Consider the following 16,031-nt stretch of genomic DNA (forward strand, 5'->3'; position numbering starts at 1 on the left):
AAATGCTGTCTTCACATGTTAGAGAACATATTTTCAGAGTGATGGACTCCTCTGAATCTCAAGTTGTATTGTACTTCAAGTTATACGATCACAAATTACACAACTGTACCTAGTGGCATCATTTCTTATTGTTTGTTACATGCTGTATGAGTACTTCAGGTTTCATTAGCATTCCTTCAAATTCTTTACTTCTATTCTTCTAAAACTGACTTGTAACCAAAATACTAAACATACAGCCCAAACATCACATCTGCACAAGTACTTATAAGTTCTTAGTTAACTGTTTATTTATTTTTTAACTGTAAAACACAACTGCTCAAATGGCCTTTTCTAGAAAAAGTGAGCAATCTATCAAGAGCATTCCTCCAAAGACATTAAGGAAAATTTTACTGTTTTCTTTCTATTGCATTCTTATAGGATCCTAATATATTGAATATATACACATATATACATATGTTATATTACAAACAAGACTGTTACAGGAGGAGAAATTCTGGCCCACTCAGATTCATAGAGATTCTAGTATTATCTCCAACAGAGACAGAATTTATTGTAAAAATCAGAAATAAATTCTGTAATTCTAAAATCTAGAAATTACCTAGAATTATTAAGAAGCCTGCTGTACTTCTTGTTATATGCTAGTGATTTTCAAATATACGATAAACTTACTTACAGAATCACAGAATCACAGAATTGAAGGGGTTGGAAGGGACCTCTAAAGATCATCGGGTCCAACCCCCCTGCCAAAGCAGGTTCCCTAGAGCAGGTTTCCCAGGTAGGTGTCCAGACAGGCCTTGAATATCTCCAGAGAAGGAGACTCCACAGCTTCCCTGGGCAGCCTGTTCCAATGCTCATCACCCTCACCGTGAAGAAGTTCTTTCACGTGTTGGTGTGGAACTGCCTGTGATCTATCTTGTGGCCATTACCCCTTGTCCTGTCCCCGTGAACAACTGAAAAGAGGTTGGCCAAATCTCTCTGTCTCCCACACTTAAGATATTTGTAAACATTGGTAAGAGCCCCTCTCAGTCTTCTCCAGGCTGAACAGGTCTCTCAGCCTTTCCTCATAGGGAAGATGCTCCAGGCCCCGTATCAGCTTTGTTGCCCTCCGCTGGACTCTTCCCAGGAGATCCCTGTCTTTTTTGCACCAGGGAGCCCAGAACTGGACACGGTACTCCAGGTGAGGCCTGACCAGGGCAGAGTAGAGAGGGAGGATCACCTCCCCTGCCCTGCTGGCCACGCTCCTTTTAATGCACGTCATGATCCCATGGGCCCTCTTGGCCACGAGGGCACACTGCTGGCTCATGGCCAATCTGTCATCCACCAGGACCCCCAGGTCCTTCTCCTCAGAGCTCCTCTCCAGCAGGTCATCCCCCAGCCTGTACTGATACATGTGTTTGTTCCTTCCCAGGTGCAGGACTCTACACTTGCTCTTATTAAACCTCATTTGGTTACTTCCTGCCCATCTCTCCAGCCTGTCCAGGTCTCGCTGAATGGCAGCACAGCCTTCTTACTTAGCCCACAATTTACCTTAATACATCCTCACCTTTGCAGCATATGAGTTTTCCCAGTGTACTGCAAACTGACATTTTCAAATCTGGGTGCCTAAAACCAACACATTAAAATATGTTTGAAAAAAAAAACTATAAAGTTATTTTTGTCTTTCATAAATATCTGTTTCATATCCACTCAGTTATATCAACTAATATTTTTGTGTAATCTGCATAACTCTCATAAATAAAACTCCATTTGGGGATTTTTATTTTTAAATTTTCACTGCATTAAATACGCTGCTACTCACAGATGTAAATTCTGGCTCAAAGCACTCCGAGGCTCCAAAAATTCAGTATTTTATTTGGATGCCTGATTAGTAGGGTTGTGCAGAAGCTGGTAAAGTGTAAGAGCCTACAGACAGTGGTGGCTGAAACATACCCCTATTTGCCATTTTCGTAGCATGGCATACAGCCAACACTCACAGGCAGCTTTGGCTAGACCTTGCCATGGGAAATTCATAGCACCTGTTGCTGTCTCCAGAGGAACTGAGACTAAGTTTGCTTTGGAATTGTAAAATTTTTAATTGTAAGATCCCAAGGAGTGGCTTGAGAACATGTTCTCAAATTATTTAATAATCCCATAAATTTACTTGAGACATGAACCGGACTTGACAGTCCATCTCCCCACTGTAAAAGACTCCCCTTTAAAGGCACAGCATTGTCCTGGTTTCAGTTAGAACAGAGTTAATTCTCTTCCTAGTAGCTGGTAGAATGCTTTGTTTTGGCTTAGGATGAGAAGAGTGCTGATAACACCCCAACGTTTTCATTGTTGCAGAGCAGTGCTTATACTAAACCAAGGACATCTCAGCTTCTTGCTCTGTCCTGCCAACAGGCAGGCTGGGGGTGCAGTAAGAGCTGGGAGGGGACAGACCCAGGACAGGTGACCCAAACTAGCCAAAGGGGTATTCCATACCATCTGGGGTCATGCTAAACAATATATAGGGGTGGCTAGCCGGGGGAGGGGGCCAGACTGCTCGGGGTTAGGCTGGGCATCGGTCAGTGGGTGGTGAGCAATTGCATTGTGCATCACTTGTTTGTACACATTATTACTATTAGTACTATTATCACCATTGTATTATTATTGTTATTATTATTTTCCTGTCTTATTAAACTGTCTTTATCTCAACTCACGGGTTTCACTTTCCATTTCTCTCCCCTGTCCCAGAGAGGGAGGGGGGAGGGTGAGCGAATGGCTGTGTGGTGTTTAGCTGCCAGCCAGGTTAAACCACGACAAGCATTTAGCAGTCCTTTTATAAGGCTGCCGTGCAGTATCCTCAGATGTTTCTTTCTTCTTGTGATGGAGAAATGAGGGAAAAAATAACAAGTGCCACATTGTGTTAAGAGAAACGCAGATCAGATGCTTACCAAAATACAAGGGAGAAAAAGAGATTAGTAGGGTGAAAATGATGACTTATTTTCAACTTCAAGGAGCACCTGTTTCTTCTGAAGTTTTCAAAGCGGCAGTAGGATACCATCGCCCTCCAAGTGAGGATATCCAATAGCACATAAGAATGCCTGGCTATAGCAGAAACAGAAAGCCATATTAGAAGAAAAGCACTGCACGGAGACTTAAGGAGTTTGCTTGATGGTGGTGAACCAGTGCAGTGAGAGAACAGGCACAATGTCGAGGTGAGATCAGAAGGAACCAAAGCAACACAGCTAAGCCCATCCTTCTGTGGACTTCAGCACCTTCTGCTCAGAAGGACAAAGCTGCTTGCAACACATGAGATGGGTGCTTACCTCTGCCCTTCTGGGTATGCTGCCCTCCCGTTTCTCAGATCTGCACTTCACTCTTTCCTCCTTGCTCTTCTGTCAATTATTCCTCAGTTACCATTAGGTATGAGCCACTGCCACCAGGATCCTGCCTAAGGTCTACCTCTCAGTAAGGTGAACACACCACTACCGGCCTCCCGAGAGCAAGCAGCAGCTCCTTGGCGGTGCCACACTGTGTGTCCACCACACTGCTACAGAAAAACAACTGCAGCAGCAAGGCTACGGCAGAGCTGGAATGTATTTTCCCAGTCTGCATTTTATAGTGGGCAATGCTGATCTGTATCTGTTGACAGTTAGAAATAAAACCACAGCTGTAATTCTCTTTAACCAAGCTAACATCTCTCTACAGAAAAGAGACACAAAACTGCAGCAGGCTCTTCCTTAATTTTAGGTATCTTTAGTGAAATACAAATAAAAACCTCTGTGTACCTAATGACCATGTATCTTTAAATAAAACATCCTGTAAATATTTTTATGATGTATGAATGCTGTCACACATCTACATACATTTACAAGAATACCAGGGTAAGAAGCAAGCCAAGCTGTGATCTCTTGTTTCAGCATCATACACTCAGTATCTCTGTTGTAAAGAAACCAAGCTTTCAAAAATTAGCTGTTCCAGACCCTCATATCTCCTGGAGAGCTTATAAAAATGTATTAAGTATAATTGTGACTCAGATAAAACAATGTAATCCCTTTGAAACACCTTAAAATAAGCTAACACTCTTGCATATTCTCATTTAAACTAAATATGAACTTTGATTTCCATTCAAAACCAAATTATATCTGATTTCCTTTGTATTAAATAGCTCTAAAATTCCAGACACAACAAAAATGTTAAAATAGAAATAGAATTAAAAAGATGCTTTGAAAAATGTTTCCATTTAGTAGCACAAAAATACTGATCTGAAAGACCTTCTAGAAACAATTTGGCTTCTGGCTTCCTGTTATATTCTGAGTAACTTTTCTCTTTGGCTATGGCCCTGTGACTATTTCCCACATCATGAAGATACAAGTATTGAAGTGCTACAGTATTGATTTATGCCATTAATCCTCTCATCACACCTTTCCACAAACATGTTGCCATCATTTTCAACCCTGTAATAGACTTAGCTGTATTTCACAATAAGCAAAATTCATACCCTAATCCCAATCTACCTGTATTGTGGAGATGAACAGTTTGTAGATCTGGATCATTGCCCAGTACACACTACAGTTTAGGATTGAATTTCAATATCCTTCAATAGTGATGCACGATTCAAGCATAAATTACATTCTCTGTAGGTAAGCTTACATAAAAAGTCTTTTCAATAATTTTAAGTGCATTGCATTACACATATGTGTGCTTTCAATGTTTCGTGGCTGCACAGAATCAGCTGTATCTTAAGGTTGATCGCTCTTATTTTACAGAATCACAGAATTTCTAGGTTGGAAGAGACCTCCAGGATCACCTAGTCCAACCTCTGACCTAACACTAACCAGTCCTCCACTAAACCACATCACTAAGCTCTACATCTAAATGTCTTTTAAAGACCTCCAGGGTTGGTGACTCCACCACTTCCCTGGGCAGCCTGTTCCAATGTCTAACAAACCTTTCAGTAAAGACGTTCTTCCTAACAGCCAACCTAAAACTCCCCTGGTGCAACTTTGGCCCATTCCCCCTCGTCCTGTCACCAGGCACGTGGGAGAACAGACCAACCCCCACCACGCTACAGCCTCCTTTAAGGTATCTGTAGAGAGCGATAAGGTCGCCCCTGAGCCTCCTCTTCTCCAGGCTGAACAAGCCCAGCTCCCTCAGCCGCTCCTTGTAGGACTTGTTCTCCAGACCCCTCACCAGCTTTGTTGCCCTTCTCTGGACTCTTTCGAGCACCTCGATGTCCTTCTTGTAGCGAGGGGCCCAAAACTGAACACAGTACTCGAGGTGCGGCCTCACCAGAGCTGAGTACAGGGGGACGATCACCTCCCTAGCCCTGCTGGCCACACTGTTTCTCATGCAAGCCAGGATGCTGTGGGCCTTCTTGGCCACCTGAGCACACTGCTGGCTCATATTCAGCCGACTATCCACCATCACTCCCAGGTCCTTCTCTGCCTGGCAGCTTTCCAACCATTCCTCTCCCAGCCTGTAGCTCTGCTTGGGGTTATTGTGCCCCAGGTGCAGGACCCGGCACTTGGCCTTGTTGAACTTCATGCAGTTGACCTCAGCCCATCGGTGCAGCCTATCCAGATCCTCCTGCAGAGCTTTCCTACCCTCAAGCAGATCGACACACGCACCTAACTTGGTGTCATCTGCAAATTTACTGAGGGTGCACTCGATCCCCTCATCCAGATCATTGACAAGGATATTGAAGAGGAGTGGCCCCAGTACCGAGCCCTGGATGACTCCACTAGTGACCGGCCTCCAACTGGATTTGACTCCATTCACCACAACTCTTTGAGTCCAGCTATTCAGCCAGTTTTTAACCCAATGAAGCGTACACCAGTCCAAGCCAAGAGCAGCCAATTACGTATTATTTACTTCTTATTTTGTTGGTATTTTCTTCTCTTCCACATCCTGACAATGTATATGGTTATGGAGAAATTCACCAGACAAAATACAAGCTCTATGTGTATATTCTTACATTATTGCAGTTATTTGGATTTTTCCTTGTTTTGACTGTCATCTCTCTCAATTATGCTCAATTTAAACAGCTAGTTTCTTGCTGTGGTAAACATTTCATATTGAAAATGTAAAATTTCTGTTTTATTTCTTAAAATTTCAGGTACAAGTTTCAGTGCCAGAGCCAGGGAGTTGAGAAACTCCACTCCTTGTACAAAGTCTTAAGCAGCACTGTCAAATAGTCTTCTGCAGAGACACAGAGGTATGGTGGTATTATCCAACTACAGGCCAAGGCCTTAGGACATTGCAAGCATCTCTTTTCAAGAACTCTTCCTGGATGATTTCACACACAAAATAAGCTACTGCCCGATCATTGTGAAAAAGCCAAATGAAAATTTATTTACACTCAAAACTTTCCATTGTTATTTTGCAAGAACAGATAAGTTTTCATGTGTACTGGTAAAATTTATAGATTTTAAAACCAGAAGTGATCAAATTCATCATGTAGCTAGTCTGTTTATTGACACCATGCAAACCATAAGACTTAGTGGGATTAATCTGTGCTATTTATTTCCGAAGTTTGTGCACTATGAGCACTAAAGGGAGTGGCTTCCTGACGCCAGTGAAGCAAGAAAAGACTGTGAGAAAAAAGTATCTAGAACATTTAAAAGAATATTTTGATATTGTTCCTTGGACCAAAGAGAATGGTAGAATACTAATGACTAAAATGTAGTTAACTTCCACCAGTTGTGCTACAACATTTCAGTTTACATCTCAGTGTAAGTCAAGTCTCTCTTAAAACAAAAATGAATCAATGACACAGGTTTTTTGTTGTTGTTTTTTGTTTGGCCAGTTGTTTGTTTGTTTGTTTTTTGCTTAAAATATTGCATAGAAATCATATAGGCATGTTACTGATATGAAGTAGTTGCATAAAACCTATACGGAAGTGAGAGACCAGCCAAAAAAAATCAAAGATTTTTTTTAAAATATAAATTTTAGTTCTTGTGAAAAAGTATTAAAATATACATATTACACAAATACTTTCCATGACAGAAAGGAAATGAGAAATTAAAACTAAAAAAAAAAAAAAAAGCACAACATAAAATTACCAATGATTTTCAACAGTGCTCACAGGAAAAAGGATTGAAAACTAAATTTTGAAATCTAACTAAGTATATGGTTTACTTCAGGAAGCATTTAAATAAAGCAAATTCTAAAAACTACACTTGTGGTCATTATAGGATTTTGCCAGAAGAAAACTGTAAACCGTCTCATCACAAAGCTGAGATGTCACCATGGTACCACAGCTTAGCGATAGTTGGAAGGAAAGCTTGATCAGATTGAAGACAGGTTTTCCTATAAAGATGAGGAGTTAAGAAGAATAGTTACATTTCCTGCTCTCATACTGCACACATTGGTACAGAAACATTGCTTGTGATAATGAAGACCTATTTTCAACCCTCTGAGAAGACAACAGCAAGATGTTGGTCCTCTGATGAAGAAAGAATGTTCTGTTCTTCCCTTGTTGTGACTACCAACTGTGCTATTTATCAACCGATAGCCATGAGCAATGCTGGCATTGCTAGCCACATAAATACAGCTGCAATCTTTTCCCTTTCCTCTGAGAATGTTATGCTGTCTTTTTATAAATGTGGGTAAGACAAAGTGTGCAGAACATTCACGCAAGGAGAATTCAACTTTGAATTCCAAGACTGCAATATGTTCAGAAGCAGGTTTCTAAAAAGATATGTGAAACTGCAGTTTGAGAATTAAGGAACAAAAATATAAGTTTAAAACCAGTAGTTAAAGTATGCTTTTGGAGTGAGATTTACAGCACTCAGGAAAAATAAATAAATAAATAAAAAGTGTCAGGTTTTAAGCAGAGGGCTTTTCCAGGGCATCTGAAAAAAAGTTTTGGAGGGAAGGCTTACTGGGCTGCTGCAGACTTACAGCTTATGACTTCTCTGTGACACTCCTGTGATAAATCTCCCAACCTCTGATTTTAATATCCAACACAACTGTCTTAGCAGCTGCATTTAGCATTTGGATATATATCCTTACACAGTGCCTCCCACAGACTGTCCCATAATCACTTTCTGGTTCAAAACACCTAACACAAGCAGTGTTTTAGAATGCAGGCAATGCAACAAAAATGCTGGTACTGGTTCAGACCAAAGGTCCGGGTGAAGTCAGTACTCTGTCTCCACAAGGGGCTTTAAACAGGTGCCAAATGTGACAAGCACATGTTATTTCCCTCTAACATCCTTCTCAGTGGCAAAACGAATTTGAACAAAAAACTTCAGAACAGGACTTTTTTTTTTTTTTCCCTGTGCATTTCAATAAGTGAATTGTTCTTGCTGAATCTCCTCTTGCACCCAGACAAAATTCTAGTAAGAATTCAGTTTTACATGCCCATTCTTAGTGAAATAACATTGGTGCTACCACAGGAATTATTGAAAAAATAAATAAAAGATATCAAGTATTACACTAGAGAGGATTTAGAGAGAAATGACTTTCCAAATTTAACACCCTTCTGTGCACTTTCCACCCAGCAGCTATCTAAATTCTCCAAGTGCTTGCTTAACACCTGTGCAGTTCCCTTCATTCCAGTTCTACAGTTGCTCACAATATCCTCAGTCTGAGTAACATCACGAGAAAGAGAAAACAAACAGGAACACAGAACACGGCAGCAAGGCCATTCAGTCATGAATGGACAGGTTTTAGCTTGGGATCACAGAATCCCAGAATGGTTTGGGCTGGAAGGGACCTTAAAGCTCCCCCAGTGCCACCCCCTGCCATGGGTAGGGACACCTCCCCCCAGCCCAGGCTGGCCCCAGCCCCATCCAGCCTGGGATGGGCACTTGCCAGGGATGGGGCAGTCACAGCTCCTCTGGGCAGCCTGGGCCTCACCACCCTCAGAGTAATGAATTTCTTCATTACATCTAATCAAAACATACCCATTTTTAGTTTGAAACCTTTACCCCTTATCCTATCCCTACACCCCCTGACACAGGATCCCTCCCCAGCTCTCCTGTAGCCCCCTTTAGGTACTTGGAGGTTGCTGTGAGGTTGCTGTGAGGTCTCGCCAAGGCCTTCTCTTCTCCAGGCTGAACAATCCCAGCTCCCTCAGCCTGTCTCCACGGAAGAGGTTCTCTAACCCTTTTGATCATCCTTGTGGCCTCCTCTGGACTTGTACTAACACTTCTGTGTTCTCCTTGTGCTGCGGGCCCCAGAGCTGAGTGCAGGGTTCCAGTTGGGGTCTGATGAGAGCAGAGCAGAGGGGGGCAATCCCCTTGCAGCCCAGGTTGTGGGTGGCTTTCTGGGATGCCAGTGCACATTGCTGGCTCATGGTGAGGTTCTTGTCTACCAACACCACCAGGTCCTTCTCCTCAATCCACTCCCCACCTAGCCTATATTTGTGCTTGGGATTGACTGGGCCCACGGACCTTACATTTGGCCTTGTTGAACTCCATGATGTTTGCACAGGCCTATCTCTCAGGCCTGTACAGGTCCCTCTGGATGGCATCCCTTTCTTCTTGCATGTTGACCACACCACACAACTTGGTGTCATCAGCAAACTTGCTGAGGGCACACTTGATCCCACCGTCCATATCATCAAAAAAAAAATGATAAACAATGCCAGTGCCAATACCGACCCCTGGGGAACACCACTCATCACTGATCTCCACCTGGACATTGAGCTGTTGACTACAACTCTTTGAGTGCGACCATCCAGCCAACTCCTTACCCACTGAGTGGTCCATCCATCAAATCCATGTCTCTCCAATTTAGAGACAAGGATGTCACACAGGACACTATCAAATGCCTTGCATAAGTCCAGGTAGATGATGTCTGTTGCTCTTCTCCTATTCACCAGTACTATAACCATTTTTGTAGAAGGCCACCAGAATTGTCAGGCAAAGCCTTACAAAGGAGCACTGAACAAGGTACTGTTTTTATATTTTCCTCTAAATTTCTGAAATAAAGACTCTTGGAAGCCCAAGCCCAGTTGAGATCTGAAGCCTAAGCAAGTAGTGGGGGGCTACAGGTGTGCTCCCTCCTGACGTGAAGGATTTTGTATAGTTCACAAGATGGCAATGAAAGTTCTTCTTCCTGACACACTTACAGTGCCTTGCTAAAACTACTCAGTTCAGAACCTGGATTTTCACCTCAGGAGACAAATGTCCCATCCCTTGTTTACTTTAGATTCCTTTGTTATGGGAAAAGCTACTACAGTTCTTTTCCTTGCGAACAAACCAACACATTTATAATCACATTTTTGCTCATTTAGAAATAATACCAATGGCAGATATGACTGAATTTCAACAAATCAGTCAGAAACTGAGCAAGTTATATGGATGTCTCTCCAGCTCATCAAACAAAAACATTTGAGTATCTTTATTTTTAATGAATGTCTGGCAAAGCTTGATAGGCTATCAATACATCTAGAGGAAGAATATAAATAAAAAATGTGTTCTTGCAACAGTGAGAATATTAAAATTTTAGTTGTGGTGACATAAATATCAGAGAAATACCAGGGAGTATTTGAGACCTAAAATCAGCGAAGTAACTTCATCAAGTTGACACAAAAAGACTCTGTATAATACTATTTTTTTTTTAGTTGCAGTCCTACTATTGCTTTTCCTCTCTCACAAGGAATATGTTTTGACAAAAGCCCAATATGTTAGTCAGAATTATCAGGCTTAAATAGCTGCCTGGAAATGAATTACTGGCTGACCTAACTTAAAATAAGAATTGAATTAAAGTTGCATGCAGAGTCACTGAGACAGCCAGCTGTGTTCCTGTGGGTCAAAATATCCTTCAGAAATTGTTTGTGGTGCATGCCCCAGTGCAAACTGTAAAACACCAACATGTGATCCACAGATTGGCCAACAGGTAACACCTGTACACATCAAATAGAGAGTTGTTGTCTTTAAGCACAGATCCATTATTTATGTTAAGCAGTAAAGGAACAAAGTAAGTAAGTAGTGAACAAGACAGCAATAACGTACTTAGTTAAATTAAGTCTTTCTTAGTTTGAAACTTCCTCAAAATGAAGGCAAATTAGGTAATAGTACAATTAAATCAATGTTAGCTAATCTTATTTCTCTTCCTGTGTGGGTTTAGTCGGCCTTAGCTCCTTTTACTGTGTGCTTTTGAGTCACAGAATTTCTACATAGTTTTAAACAGAGTTTAACTAACACTAAATGCAAACTTTAATTGTTAATTGAAACTTTAATAATCTCATTTAAATTTAACCAACAGACAGAAAACTTCCCAACATTAAGGCTGTGTTTACCGGCACACACTTACCTCCACGATCCCTTGCTGCTAAATTCTGTCCTCTTCTTAAAGTAATGTCCAATTGGTACATTCCGGGATCCTCAGAGGGAAAATCTGCATTACTAGCTCCAACTGAACTTGTTTTCTGGAGGAGAAACAAATAAAAATACAATAGCTACTGTTACAACGAGTTTCAGTAAGGTGTATTTTTCTATGGTATTATCATCCTATTGAATTAAGACAAGAATGTGTCCCATTCCTTCACCTTAGAACTGCCAGTCCAGCATCAAAGAACCCATGCCTGTCTTCAGCACAACAGTTCCTTAGTATCCCGTTTTAGTTCTTTCTCATTTTTTAAATAGCTTTTTGACTTTTCAATGGTTAAATTTGTAAATTAAAGAAAATGTTTGAAAAATGATTCTTTGATATTTGTATTTACTACGTTAACCTCCATTTTTAATTGCATTCACATTCATTCCTGGTCTGTTAGAGCAGAATAAGAAAAAAAAAAAAAAAAAGAACAAAAACAAACAAACAAACAAAAAAAACCCTGAACCCTGCAGTGCTGTTTGAACTAGTAATTATCAGTACTCTTAAACCCTGCATTTATTCATCAGTGGCAATCTAGACATTGACTAAACATAAATGTGATACAATTGTGGTGGCTATTGTAGTGCTTTGCAAATTATGCGATTTTAACACAGAGTTATGAAGGAGATTGGTGAAAAATATCCTGAAGACAATAAATGTAGTTATATCCCTTCATTTGTAATACATAAATTTTGATCTGCCTGCAGGTAGGGGCAAAGACAAGATTCTCAGAGTAGTTATTTGTATAAATTGTATCAAGAGAATTAAAAATAAATAAATAAATAAACTAAGTCAGAAGCAAAGGAAGTCTCTGGAGCATTTGAATAGTAACTACATTTCTGTCTCAGATGACAAAGGAGAGAAGTTGTATTTCCTGCTAGATTTATACAGTTCATGCTTTGAACATCACATTTAATTTTAATACTAGAATGGCTGTATCTATTATACATACACAGCATTATATATACAGCAGCTTCAGATATTATATATACAGAGCACCGACATTAGATAGTCTTATGCTAGGATGTAAGACTTCTAAGACTAGTGCCATTAATACTTTGTTATAAGATTATAGCTCCCCTGTAAGAAAAAAAAAAAAAAAAAAAAGGCGGCAGCAGCATGATAGAAATATGTTGGACTATGTGCACTAAGTCCTACACCACTGGAAACTTTTGTTATTTATATATATATTTATATATATATATATATTAGTGCCCACCTTATTTTCTTTTTAAGGTATTAATACATGCAAGCATGAAGAAAAACACAAAATAACAAAAATTTAATATATGCTTTACTCTTGTAATTGCAGAGTCGCACCTGAGCCTAATATGTTAACCTTTGTTGCAACACATCCAGTGCTAGCCAAACCACATAGCAAGATGCTCACCAGTTCCAAAGAAATGAAATTCTTCAAAACTACCGTACTTCAGAGAAAATGGTTAGATGAGCTTTGACTGGAGAGGGAAGATGTTGAAATCTCTCAACATTTATCTTTTGTCCTTGTAAAGTAACTGCTGACCATGCCTGAAACTATCAAAAGACCTTGTAGGACTAGAACAGAAGTCATCCACCACTTTCTTTTAATGGATTAACTCCTCTGTGTATCCCTCGCTGTCTATCTCGTTCCTAAAAATTACTGACCACAGGCAGTTACAAGGCCAAACATAACAAAAACTGAATTTCCACCCTGCCTTGTAAGGGTATGTAGAAGGAGATAGTCTGCTCCCCTAAGGGTACCTGGTCAAGGACCATCTTCCAAGGCAGGAGGGATAGCAAGAAAGGGAGGCAGTGATGGGAACCACATCTGGCCAGCCACACTTCTTTATAAGAGCAGGAGAGAATGAGACACGTTTATCCCAGTGGGGTTACCTTACAGAGGGCATGTGAGCCAGGAGACCATCACCAGGAGGAGGCCCCCGGTCTCAGAAGGGGCAGGCTGATGAGCTACCCACACCTCACCCTTCATTCACGGAGGAAGGATGAACCTCGCAGCTGGTAAGGTGTGACCAAGGGCCCCAGGCCATCTGGGTGCAGGAAGGGCAGAGCTCTGCAGACCTGAACTGATGAACTCCTGCCTCTACCTGACAGAGAGCAGGCTGGGGGCTCAGCCGCCTGTGGCTATCTCCACGAGAGTCCCACGTGTGAGTACTGTTGACCAGGGCAGCCTTTGTGGCTGGTCATGTCAGGGTCCATGTGTCCTGGTACCGGCTTAAACTGCAGAAGGGACAGCAGCAGCTGCATCCCCCAGCCTGGGAAGGGACCCCAGGACCCCGGGCATGGGGCTGGGCTGCAGCCGAGGGGCAGGAGCAGTGCTGAGCCCAAGCAGCTGGAGGACTCCCATTGCTCTTCACCTCCCTTAACATGCTTCTGCAATGCACAGTATCTAATGTGGCCAGAATAAGGAAAAAAATCTTACTGGCCTGATTCTCAGGCTCAGCCTAGGCACTGACATTTGTCAGGGTGCTGTGTAAGATAAAATGTGACTTCCAAAGAAAGTGATGAACACTGAGATTTTCCTTCCCCTTTCTTGACTTTCTTCAAGAGGCTGTAGATACAAGAAGAACCACGATGTCTGCCAACATACACAGTCTCCTCCCTGATTACTCCTTGTGATGCCCCTCTCTCACTTCCCTTCTTAGGGGAAACACATGCTATGAATTAAATTTAATGCTGTAAATATTTCTGTGCTACTCTCCTTCTCCCTTTCTCACCTTTCCTTCTTTTTTCTTGCAATGGAACTTCACTTTCTTTTTTAACTTTTACTCTAATCAGTTATTCATTCAGAGAGCTGCTCAAGGAGACTAGAAATGCTTAGGTAAGCAATGTAACAGGCCTGCAGGCCATAAACAGTTACACAAATGTTATAAAACCAACAGACATTAACTACCCCTAAGTATTAGGCAGTCAAAGCAGTATTTCTGCATCAGACAAGCAGCATTTGAATTATGTAAGTAAAAATGGAGGTTGACATAATATATCCAACTGTCAGTGAACCATTTTTGACCAACGTTTTAAATTTCAAAATTTAACAGTTATAATGGCAACTAGTAAAACACCAAGAACTGCTTTTGTGCATTCTGCAGTAATGAACTTAAAGTTAGAAATACTTGGACAAGAAACTTGAGAAAATACATCAGATCCTATAATTGCCATCAATACATCAAATACATCAAATCCTACAATTGCTGTAAACATTTGTTTTAAAAACAAATTTTCTTATATTCCAAATTGTAGCTAATCATGTCAAGAACAAGCAGGGCTGCATGTTCTCAGTAGCCATAAAAATTTAATCACAACTAGAGGTTGTTATGAGACACAAAGCTGTTTATTAATGGGTGATGACAGCAAGCCTGATGAGGTAAGGTCATGCCTTTATTTTTGGTGTTTAAAATGCAGGGAAGAACCTGAAAATACTTTTGTTTTATTATATTTTTATGAAAAATATTGAGATTCCAGACAAAGAGCATAAAAGCAATTAACCATTGTTTTGCATAAGTAAAAACTTCTGTGGGAAGGCAATTCCTCAATTAATTCATTTGAATTAATCTTTAGTAGTGATCTGTCACCATCTTATTTTAGAATATTATCTTTAGCTAAATTATGACTTAATTGCCAGACTATACAATTTCCCATAATATCAGAATTAGGTTGCTTTAAAGGAAAGTTTTGATTTTGCACATACACCAAAGTCTTGTAGACAGTGAATTTTGATAGAGAGGGCAAAGACACTGATCATCTTGTAAACACTCCATGTGAAAATTGTTGGGACAAAGGTCTCAATGACCATACGGTTCATCAGTTGGACTCTTTTGTTAAATAGGTATCATACTAAACTCCCCTGGGCAGTTCTCTTACTGAACAATGTGAGCAACACCATGAGCTGCTTTCACTTTCAGTGAAACATCCATGGTAAGGCTTTCAACAGTCAACCCTTAAAAAGAAGGAATCTGCAGCTACAACTCATTGCTGACTCATAACACGTGAAGAGATGTCCTAACATGCCCAGAAAATGCAATGTTTATTTGAACTGAACATGGAGCTCACACTGGCCACACTTATGATGACCTCTGAAAGTGGCACTCCTATTTTAAAGACCTGCTTCCCTAAGAACCATCTCCATATTATACAAAATTATCTGAAATCTAAAAGGAGACTATTTCAAGAGCATGAAGTCAGGAAAGAGAAAGCCCAACACCAGTTAGTTGCTTTATCAGGTGTAAGTTAACTGAACCCTTTTCCATTAGAGGGCTACACCATGCAAGGCCATGATCATAGAGTCATATTACCACACATGGACAATGATGCTGTATTAGACCATCAATCAACAAACAGCAGAACTGATGACTTTCAAATGGAAAACACTTGGTATTGTATTTTAAGACCAAAAATCAAAGACAGTGTTAGTAATACGCACATTCATGAAGCTAAGCTGTTGGCATAGAAATATGAAATGATGCTTGATCCCTGTTAGATCAGCTCCAGGGTTTAGATGTTTACTGCCATTCAGCCACTCTGGAGACATAAGAGCCAGAGAGGAGCTGAGGAAGAACGTGCCCTTGTGCCCCTGCCATGTTATGGGTCACGACTAGTACGAAGAATCTGTGCATCTCAGCAAAAAAAAATTAGTCTTCTGATGCCATGAGAGGTTTCTGCCACCTAAGCTCATGCAAAAGCAGTCTGTTATTAAGAAAGAAATTAAAGGCTTTTTTTTTTTTTTTTTTTTTTTTTTTTTTTTT

At 40.7% G+C, this 16,031-nt stretch overlaps 1 protein-coding gene across 5 annotated transcripts in view; it reads right to left on the reverse strand.

Annotated features, from left to right (window-relative positions):
• Positions 1-16,031, reverse strand: part of MCTP1 (multiple C2 and transmembrane domain containing 1) — a 314,126-nt gene that overhangs the window by 172,211 nt on the left and 125,884 nt on the right. For all 5 annotated transcript variants that reach the window (XM_032205996.1, XM_032205997.1, XM_032205999.1 and 2 more), the window contains exon 2: positions 11,233-11,347. In XM_032205996.1, the coding sequence (XP_032061887.1) occupies positions 11,233-11,347 (115 nt within the window). The remainder of the gene's footprint in view (positions 1-11,232; positions 11,348-16,031) is intronic.

The sequence above is a fragment of the Aythya fuligula genome, chromosome Z (assembly GCF_009819795.1).
Source record: "Aythya fuligula isolate bAytFul2 chromosome Z, bAytFul2.pri, whole genome shotgun sequence".
Taxonomy (NCBI): domain Eukaryota; kingdom Metazoa; phylum Chordata; class Aves; order Anseriformes; family Anatidae; genus Aythya; species Aythya fuligula.